The sequence below is a fragment of the Neurospora crassa genome, linkage group VI (assembly GCF_000182925.2).
Source record: "Neurospora crassa OR74A linkage group VI, whole genome shotgun sequence".
In the NCBI taxonomy this organism is placed as follows: domain Eukaryota; kingdom Fungi; phylum Ascomycota; class Sordariomycetes; order Sordariales; family Sordariaceae; genus Neurospora; species Neurospora crassa.
Window position 1 is genome coordinate 3,915,121 of NC_026506.1, and position 10,290 is coordinate 3,925,410.

A 10,290-nucleotide genomic window follows, 5' to 3' on the forward strand; every position below is an offset into this window, starting at 1 on the left:
ATTTTCAATGTCTGAACCTCTTTTTTTGGACTATGCTACAGTGGTGATGCACTTAAATTGAGCCTCATTCCATCCATGTTACTACATGTTACCACTTACGTACCACAGGTCTCTACGAACTCCACAGTGGATCCCTACACATTCCCCAGTTTCTCCACCTGTCCACCGTATCTCTGACCCGTGACCGGCGCAAATATTTACAATCTTCACCCACTCAAGTCTCATCACTCGTCACCCACAGCACTTACATTACATACGTATACTAGACGACCTATACGCCAAGCATGGGTTCCACAAACACTACCGCGCCCACGGGCGGCGGCGCCGAGGGCATCAACAACTTTGACGTCTTCAAGAACGACATCCTCATGCTGCACGTGCCTCTTCCCCCGGACCAAGCCTGGATCGACAAACTTGAGAACAAGTACCCCGGCTTCAAGGTCCGGTGGGTACACCGCTCATGGCAAGACTACGGCAAGGACGACGAGAGCACGACGGCCGAGCAGTATGAGGGCGTCACCATGTTATGCTCCTATTACCCGCACAAGGCCGAGTTGTTGCCCAAGTTGAAATGGGTACAGCTCACGAGCGCGGGGGCTGACCCGTGGCTGCAGCATCCGCTGTACTTGAACAAGGAGATAGTCTTTTGTACTGCCAACGGGTGTCATCCGTGAGTTTCCCCCTCCCCCCTTCTTTCCATCACAAGTAACCATGAAGGTTAACAAGTGTTGTCCGAGGCTAAAAAAAAAACAGCCCCCAAATAGCCGAATGGGTCATTGGCACCTACCTCATGCTCTCTCACCACTTCCTCCCTTACCACGACGCCGCCACTCAGCACGGCCAATCCCAAGTCCTGCGGCACCTCACCACCGTCGACTCGCCCGGCATGCGCATGGGTATTCTCGGCTACGGCGCCATCGGCCGCCAAGTCGCGCGCGTCGCCCAAGCCTTGGGCATGGAAATCTACGCCTACACGCGCCGCCCCAAACCCACTCCCGAGTCGCGCAAGGACGACTCTTACCACGTCCCCGGCACCGGTGATCCGGACGGCATCATCCCATCGAAATGGTTCTCCGGTTCCTCACGGGAAGATATCGACCACTTTCTGGGTCAAGACCTCGACATCCTCGTCGTTTCGCTTCCGCTTACGGCGTCGACTAAGCAGATTATCGGAAGGAAACAGTTCGATATCCTGGCGAAGAAAAAGACGTTCCTGTCGAATATCGCGAGGGGCGGACATGTGGATACCGAGGCGCTGGTGGAGGCGCTGAAGGAGGATAAGATTCGGGGCGCGGCGCTGGATGTTACGGACCCCGAGCCACTGCCTCAGGGACACGAATTGCTGAAGATGCCGGATAAGTGCTTTGTGACGCCGCATGTGAGTTGGCAGACGCCGTTTTACTTTGAAAGAGTGAAAGCGATTCTGGAGGAGAATTTGGAGAGGTGGAGGGTGAATGGGGGGCCGAGGGGGTTGGTGAATTTGATGGATCGGGAGAGTGGGTATTAGGCGGTGTTTTGGGGATAACAGGGGGGGGGGGGAATTAGATATGGAAGTGGGAAATGAACTGGGGGCGGGAACAGGAACGGGAACGGGAACGGTGACGGGAATGGACACGGAAATGAGAAACAGGATGAGAGAGAGAAGGACGGTGAAGAGGATAAAACAAAAAGGAAAGGTGATCATCAATGATACAGTTTCACCGTTTCACCACGGGCTGGGACTGTCGATTGTCAAATCATGTGAGAAGAAAGACAATAAACAAGAAAAAAGAAAAAAGAAAAACATACAACACCAGGGATTCGCTGGTCGTCACCGACCCAACTACTAGTCTGGCCCTCACTGGCTTATCTATGGGAGAGCGGACGGGATCCCGAGTTTTCCAGTGGGTATGGTCGTATGTGTTTTGAATGACTTTATTGGGAAACTATAAGGGGGAGTATTTAAAGCTAAAGCTTGAAAGGGAAGTTTTTCTCAACATATCTCAAACAGCTGTTGTCACAATTTTCTTATCCATGAGAAGGGGGCTTCCATTTTCAACATTCCGTAACGACTGGATTGGATATCGACAATCCGACTTGAGCGCCAAGAAAAGAAGCGGACAACCCGATTCCAGCAAATGATGGCAAGGACCATGTGGAGGACAAGGAAGGAAATCGATCAGAGAGATCTCGATACCAACTGCCGAACCCTGTGCGGATCAGTGATCACTGCCAAGGGTCCGAGAAAGCAATAGCCTCAACACCGCCGCTCTGGGCATGGATACTATTTACCTCGTCCCCATGTCAACCAGCCAAGCGATCCAATTCGTGTTCCTACGACTCCGCCACGATGCTGTCCAAATAAGCTTTTTTAAGTTCAGACCTCCTCTTGGCCTACGCGTTGACCTCGTCGAGACCTACGTCACCCGATCTGGGTAGGCTCCACCGGGACATCCATGTCCATCACGTACCAGGTCCCAACACTCCCCCCCGGGGTCAATGACAACTTCCAGTTTGGTTAAATGATCGCCACTGTCTGTTCCTGAATCACTGTCTCACTCGGTTGACTCACTCTTGCATCACTCCAAGCAATTTGATTTTCTTCCTGGCTGCCGAAAAACAAGCTTTATAAGACGCAACTTCCCGAGACAAACACCATCACCATCATAACAAAAACAAGCCAAACGCCCACGTCAAAACATTTGCAATGTCTTCCAAAACAACACCCACATCGACTACCAACATCAATACTGGTGATCCGACCGCAGCCACTCGCAAAGGACAATCACCACTCAACAGTCTCTCTTTAAGCTCAGTATTACCCACAATCACCAACTCAACAGCAACAGTACCCTCAAAAGCAACAATGGCACCACCACCCGCTTCCATGGGACACGGTCCCTCTTCAGAGAACCGGCTCCGAAGCCGCCGGAGATCATCTACCTCCTCCACACGCAGCGAACACTTTGCCGCCGCCGCCACTTCAGCCTTTGCCGTGCCCACCATTTCCGTTCCCACGCCCACATACTCCAGCCATCACCGCTCATCCTCCAGTACCTCCCAGCACTTGTCCTTGCCCCCCTTTCGTCATCGCCGCTCGTCCTCCAGCGCCTCCCAAGACAGCTACCGCTCTCCTAGCCCGGGCAGCAGTAGAACTAGCGCCTTTGTCCTCCCACCCGGCGTTTCCATCAGCCAGATCACGCCTAACGTTTTTGTCGGAAACAATGCGAGTTCCACTTCGATCCAGACGTTGATGCATTACGGCATTACTTCCATGGTCTCCTTGCTATCAACTGCAGAGCAGCAACTCAACGAAGATGCGTGGAATTCACCTGCTTTGGGGATGTTGGTCCCCAAGCAAAACAGGCTGTTTGTGCGGTGTGAGGATTCGCCCGAGGAAGATCTAATGGGGAAGTTGGCCATGATTTGCAAGTTTGTTGAGGACCAGATCGAAGAAGGGCATCCTGAACAACGACATCGGAAGCAAAGCGTCGAGGAAATGCTAAAGAGCGTGTTACCTGCGAGTGAAGTACCTAAGGGGTTTCACACCGGAACTGCTGATCAGGAGCAGCAGCAGAAACCAAAACAGAGAGTGCGAAGTCTGATTCCCGATGAGGAAGGGAACGTTGAAGGGCCGTCATTGACATCACCGCAAAATCCCAAGGACACGCCAGAGTCAACGAAGCAAAAGCCAAGAAGGAACTCAATCCCCGCACCACGAATGCAAAGAGTCCGCTCATTAATCCCCGACGACATACACCCAGTCCCCTCCGTTCCATCCGGTTCCATCCCCTCCATCCCCTCTGCTCCTGTCCCTTCGCTCCCTGGCGGGCCTCACCTTTCACCACTACTCGACACATCATCCTCGCAACTCTCGGCCCTTTCTCCTGCCGCCCAAGCAGGCCCATCAGCACCCGCATCAGCATCCACATCTGTATTTGCATCTCTGTCAACATCTACATCAACGCCCACAAGCCCCTCCACGCAATCCAGTTTCTTCGAAACAGGTGGCAAAGTCTTGATCCACTGCAACCAAGGCGTTTCTCGCTCTGGCGCTGCCTGCGTCGCTTACATAATGAAGCAGCAGCCGAACTTGTCAGCACGTAAGGCGGTGCGGTTCGTGCAGGTGCGGAGGAAGGAAGTAGAGCCCAGCGCGACGTTTTTGCGGCAGTTGGGGGTGTGGGGGGAGGAGTGCAAGTTTGATGTTTGGGAGGAGGATGTCGCTATTTCTGAGGGAGGGGTGGACGGAAACGGGCTGGACGGAAAAAAGGTGGCGCATGCAAAGTCAGGACACGAAAACAACAACAAGAAGAAGAAGAAGGTGCCCAAGGCTCCGTACAAGAAATGGTTGGATGAGCGGGAAGAAATGCGGAGACAAGTCAAAGAAATGGGGGGCTTGGTTCTCCCGCAGGGTGGTGGAATACAGGTTTAGGATGCTGGTGGCAGGGAAGCTACCTCTAGGGTTGGAACTGGACATGGACATGCACCTCGAACTTGGAATGGACATGCACATGCGCATGGAAATGGAAATGGAAATGGGAGTGGGAGTGGGAGTGGGGGAGACCGGCATGTGCAGTGGGCTGCATCTCCTCCTCGTCCTTCTCTTCGACCTCGGCGCTGGGGGTGGTTAGCTTCACGGGTTCCGACTCCTGCTCCTACTCATACTTCTACCCCTGTCCCTAGCGGTGCTCGTGCTCGTGCTCGTGTTCGTGCTCGTGCTCGTGCTGAATCCGGTCTCGGTGCTGGTGTTGGCTCTAGTTCTGGTGTTGGTGCCGGTGCGGAGTCTGATACTGGTCCTGATTCCTATACGGGTGCTGATACAGGGAGAGACGAAGGTGGTAGTGACGTGGGTGATTTGTTAGGAACAGTGGGCGGATTGAGTTTGAGCAGAGCGCAGATGGAAAGTTTGGGGAGGATGAATCGGTAGGATGATTGGAATGGTACCTCTATGAAGCCGAGGAGCTGGACTTGGTAGGTGGTGGATACCATGGCGTTAGTGGTTGGAAATGAAGGGGAATAAGGAATCCAAACCGAAGGTCCGAAGGATAGGTATCATCAGGGTTAGATAATAGCGAGTTAGGGCATCGAAGTAGATAACAGATACAGAATCAGCTCAGCGATGGAATATGATCAGCGATTATTGACTACATGTACCTCTACGGATCCTACTTGGGATGTTACCTATCGGTGCTTTGGATGGTTATCTAGGTAGGTAGGTACCTTTCTGTGCTTTGAGACGTGAGTAAGGTACCTCTACCATGCGATTAACGATTCAATGATAAGGAGGTCAGCAATGAAAGGATCCTTACTCGCCTTTGTTAGGCTGGACACTGGACTGGAGTGGACTGGAGTGGACTGGAGTGGACGGGAGTGAACTGGATTTGGTACATGAATGGCCGTCAAATTGAGTACTGAGTAAACTGAAAACAGGTAAAGTGAGCAGCGGGTACTGAGCAGTGAGCAGGCAGTAAACAGTAAGCATGGCCGCTAAGATTTTGTCCTGTTAACTGCCTGGTACGACAGACCTGGGTTATCGGACCTTGGTGTTTGTCATGTCTACCCCTAGAGGTAGGTAGGTAGGTAGGTAGGTATATCTGTGTTGTACCTAGGTAGGTACCTATGCTTGTGTTGTATCTCTGTGTCGATTGGATTCAAAGGCGTGCTGTTGTTTTTGCTTCGGTAGGTACCTAGGTAGGTAGGTATTACTTGTGCCGAATAAAGAGAATGATGACGGAGGAAAACGGACATGGATGCCTGAGAAAGAAAAGAAAAGAACAAAGAATGAAAGGGAAAAACTACATGTGGAACTTCCCAGAGAAAAGGTAGGTACCTAGGTAGGTGAGGACCTTAACCTCGATAGCAGCGACCGAGGGCTGCACAGTGCCCTTTTGCAACTCCTACCTACTTGCATCTCTTCTTTCCCATGTCCATTGCGTACCTAGGTATGTGAGCCCGCGTGTGATGCTTGTGCCTGTGGCCAGGTTTAGTTATGATGTCTTTGGAGAAATCCGGTCAGACTCGCCCGAGACGGAACTGCGAAATCTGGCTCAGTGGACGCTGGGCGCTGGGCGGTGACTGCCCTGTTCTTGCAATGCATAAACAGGTACAGGCACAGGCAGATCAAGGAAAAAATAAAATTCCCTCTGTAAACTCCGTCCGTTTCGGCAAGAAAGCTTTACAGTTTGCGACTTCGGGGTCCCGAGAATGCATGTTGGTGGTGGGGAAGTCAACATGTCCGGATTGGGGAGTGTTTCGGTAGAGTATTTTGTAGAACGATGAAGACACTCAACGCCTACAATGCAGGAACCACTGTGTTTCACATGTATGAAACTTTGGACTTGTTTTTAAACTGTTCCTTTGCCTCAGAATACATCTGGTGTCTTTCATGCCAATGATCTGATAACTTGGCAATGTCCCCGGTGCTGCGGGCTACACAATTTTCTGCAATCCTGAAAGCTGCAATCTCAACACCAGTGGCGAGCTGCACCAAGGTACATGTCTTGTCGAGATGACGGAGGTCCAAAATACCTACCGGACAAGCAATATAAATATTTAATGCCCAGCACACGCAATTATAATGAACGCAATGACCAGAATGAATCCTCGAATCTCCTCCTCAAGACCCTATTTAAGCCCCTCTTCCCCAACTCTGTGGTCCAGTTGATTTTTCCCTCTACCAGGTCACACACATCCATCAAAGCCTCGACCTGATCTAACCATCTTCTCGCTCAACCAAACTTGCAACCGGCCAGAAAGCTTCTTCCAACACTCCACATCTGAAACTCATCAGAGTCATCGTCTGATTGTATGTTCCCCTTTTCCTGTCTGTCTTCGAACATGTTCCCCTTCTGACAAAGAATAACTAATCGACTAACAACTCTCTCTATCAGACTCACATATCCAGCCGCAATGCGTTCACCATTCGGCACTACAGGGCTCGCCAGATCACTCGGTCTGGTGGCCCTCGTACTCTCAACCACCTGCGCCGGGATGTACATCCCCAGTGCTCGTGTCCCCCTCCCGGCATCCAACAAGGATGTCACCACTATCACAGTCACCACCATATCCACAGCAGGCGCGTCGGTGACCAACCTCGAAGCGGACAGCAGTATCTCCGTCCCCACTGCTGCTATCACCCCCATCTCCCGCCGTACCCGCTCCAGACGTCCGGTTACGGTTGTCGAGACGGTCACGGCCACTACGGTAATGGAGACGGTCACGGTCACGCCGGCCGCCTCCTCCTCGGCGACGAATAGCATTGAGGACTCTTCTATCTCTACCGAGGTCGTCACCGATGTTGTTGTCGTGTCCCCTGAGACGGTTACCATCATTTACGGTGGGGGTGTCTCCTCTACTGATGCCGGAGCTGGTCCTCGCGGTGCCGTCTCTTCGGCTAGCGATGTTTCCTCTTCCTCTGCCGATGCTGCTTCCACCTCCATCGGGGTGACTACTGTTACTGTCTTCCCCGAGGTCGTTCCCACCTCTACTGTTGGAGTGTCGTCCTCCACTGATGAGGTTTCCGACTCTACCTCCAACAATGCTGTCTTCACCCTCAGGACCACGATTACCCTAGCGAGGGAAACGATTACTGCTACTGAGGTGGCCACTCCAGTCGAGACGTCCACTTCAGTTGAGAGGACCATTACAATTGACACGGCCGCACTCATAACTTTGCCCACGTCTTTTGTCACCCTAACAAGGAGAGCAGACAACAAAGCGGCTCCCTCCTCGTCATCCTCTTCTGCTGTGTGGAACCCCCTTTTTGGTCATGGCCCTGTCGTTGTCTCCACCCGTACCGCTACTCTCGATGCGCCGAAAACTCTGTCCACGGTGTTCGTTAAGGCGAAGAGGACAGGCGACGCAGCGGTTTCCTCCAGTGGCTCCTCTTCCTCCGCCGCTGCCTCTGCCTCTACTCCTGCTGTCGTCGAGACCCTTCCTGGCATTGTCGTCGTCAGTACCCTCGATGCGCCGGCGACTCTGTCAACAGTGTTCGTCACGGCGAAGAGGACAGGCGACGCAGCGGTCTCCTCCAGTGGCTCCTCTTCCTCCGCCGCTGCCTCTGCCTCGTCTTCTGCCGATGCCGCTCCCATTTCGTCGACTACTAGTGATCGCCCTCTCCTTACCATTACCAAGACCAGCACGAGTGTGACGGCTACGGTCATTGTCACCGTGGCACCCACCAGGACTAGCACGAGTGTGACGCCCACGGTCCATGTCACCGTGGTGACGGCTACGGTCCATGTGGCACCCGCCGCCCCCACCGAAACGAGGTCGACGCTGCAGCTGGCGCAGGATAACTGTCTCGTGTGCCAAGACATTTTCGACGACAATGGTATCGTGCCTCCTGAGAAGGTGCCTGCGTCTGCTGCTTATGCTTGGAAGAGAAGCTTGGACTTATTGGAGGAGCCTCTGAATGACACTGCCCCTGGGCGCAGGATACAAGAGGCAAATGATGACGTTGCTCCCTTCCTTATCCCTCCTATGTTGCCTACTGGTGGCGTACCTCCAGTTAGTGATCATGCCGACGCTGCTGTTACTGGGGGTGGTGCTGTCGTTACTCGCCAACTCATCCCTCCTATGATGCCTGGGTTCAGCGTCGCCACCCACATCACCCGGAGCTCTTTTTCGCCCATCAGCCTCGCCCCCGTTACCAACAATGCGGATTCCTACACCACGCGGAGCACTAACTCGCCTATCCGCCTCGCCCCCATCACCAACAACGCGGACCATGCCACCCGCCCTACGCAAACCGCTACGCCCATCCGCCTCGCCCCCATCAACAACATCACCACCCCCACCGGCGTCCACCAACCCCAGCCCACCGACTTCCTACTACAACCCAAGCCCTTCATGAACCACGCCCCCCTCAAGGACGTCCCCCCCGGCGTCGTTGACAATGACCACCTCGAGCCTCTCTCCCAAAAAGGCACCGCCAAGTCCCGCCGTTCCGAACATGAATCCCTCCCTGAAACCGTCCCCCTCCACCTTCTCCTCCCCCCCTTCAACCTCACCAACCTCAACCAGGCCTACAACCAGGCCTACAACCCCATCCCCAAGTCCACCATTTAAAATTCGCCCGCCATCAAGTCCGCCAACCCCCCATCATCGGTACTCCCAACCCGTGCAGCCCTTTTCGGTACCTCTCGCCCATTATTGAACCCCAACCCAAACCCCCTTATGGGAGACAACCCCCCGTATGGGAACATAAAACCCCCCTTTTAGAGTTTAGGTAAACTCTGAACTCTAAACGTGCTCTCTCCGGCCTACAACTGCGCACACAAAGTCACCCCACCCACGGCATGGAGCGCACGTTATGGAAATCTGTATGAGCGGCACCAGCGGCGGGTGCATCTGGAGATCACACGCGCGATTTTTTTGAAGACTAGAGGTAAAATGTGCGAGATAGTGAGTGCTATGTGGGTGGTGGGGAACAGGATCCGTGGGCGTGAAGTGTACCTATTGCCGACGGTGGTGGGGGCGGTAGGGGAGTACATATCAGTCATCATCGTGGGGTGTAGTGGATTTGGAGGAGAGCCTGCGCAGTGCATTGGGGGAGTGCGGTTGTTGGTATGGGTTGGTAGAGGATTGGGGAGAAGGGAGAAGGGAAGAGGGGGGGGTATGATCGGGAAGGAAAGGGAACAGGAAAGGGGATATGGGAAAGGGGGAAAGGGGAAGGGAGATAAGGATTGGGAAAGTAGGAGGAGAATGACCAGGGAAATGGGGATGGAAGGGAAAGGGAAAAGGTGAAAGTGGAAGGTGGGAAGGAAGGAAACGGAAAAGGAAAGGGGAAAGGGAGGGGAGAGATGGGGGAAGAGGCATAGAGACGGAAGGAAGGAGAGTGAAAAGGAGGGAGTGAGGGAATAGAGAGAGATTTCCGGCCAGGACATACTCGTCGGCCACGAAGGAAAGAAGGAAAGGAGAAGATCACAATGAAGAAGAGCAAAAAAAAAAAAAAAAAAAAAAAAAAAAAAAAAAAAAAAAGGAGCAGGAGAGGTTTCATTCATCATCTCCATCAGCGGTTCTCATTATAGCTTGGATCTCTCCGTTGTAGTAGGGTAAGGTAGAGACAACGGTACCTGCCTACCTCTACCATCTTTCTTCCTGGGCGTTTTTCTGTTTTCAGAATTGGGATCATCAGTTGTAGATTTAGGTAGTGATGCCACCACCTTACAACTTAGCGTTATCATGTTATCAACTAGCGAAATCTCCTTTCCAAACGGACTCAATCCTTGCGTCGCCGACTTCAAGTGGTTGTGATACGTCGAGTCAACTTGATCATGAAACCCACCCGCTGGCAGCGCTGTAACCAGA

General features: G+C 53.0%; 3 protein-coding genes and 1 non-coding gene across 4 annotated transcripts; 3 read left to right on the forward strand and 1 right to left on the reverse strand.

Annotated features, from left to right (window-relative positions):
- Positions 1-51: 51 nt before the first annotated feature.
- NCU05050 (2-hydroxyacid dehydrogenase) lies at positions 52-1,798 on the forward strand. Its single transcript, XM_951331.2, has 2 exons — positions 52-670; positions 754-1,798. Exons 1-2 carry the CDS (start codon positions 285-287, stop codon positions 1,505-1,507), a joined length of 1,140 nt encoding a protein of 379 aa, XP_956424.1. The 5' UTR covers positions 52-284; the 3' UTR covers positions 1,508-1,798.
- Positions 1,782-1,897, reverse strand: NCU15688. Its single transcript, XR_897960.1, has one exon. It is a non-coding gene; the product is annotated as a 5S ribosomal RNA (ribosomal RNA).
- Positions 1,898-2,845: 948 nt separating this feature from the next.
- On the forward strand, positions 2,846-5,049 carry NCU05049 (hypothetical protein; the record flags this gene model as incomplete). The annotated part of the gene is made up of 2 exons (XM_951330.2): positions 2,846-3,359; positions 3,987-5,049. The coding sequence occupies 2 exons, from the start codon at positions 2,846-2,848 to the stop codon at positions 4,409-4,411; spliced, it is 939 nt and encodes a 312-aa protein (XP_956423.2). The 3' UTR covers positions 4,412-5,049.
- A 1,839-nt stretch (positions 5,050-6,888) lies between these two features.
- NCU05048 (hypothetical protein) lies at positions 6,889-9,048 on the forward strand (the record flags this gene model as incomplete). The annotated part of the gene is made up of 1 exon (XM_951329.1): positions 6,889-9,048. One exon carries the CDS (start codon positions 6,889-6,891, stop codon positions 9,046-9,048), a length of 2,160 nt encoding a protein of 719 aa, XP_956422.1.
- Between the last annotated feature and the right edge of the window lie 1,242 nt (positions 9,049-10,290).

Bases quoted from the DNA above. Each gene is read 5' to 3' on its own strand.
- NCU05050 (XM_951331.2), top strand. From the start codon at position 285: ATGGGTTCCACAAACACTACCGCGCCCACGGGCGGCGGCGCCGAGGGC. The intron at 671-753 runs GTGAGTTTCCCC...AAAAAAAAACAG, and splicing joins ACTGCCAACGGGTGTCATCC to CCCCCAAATAGCCGAATGGG.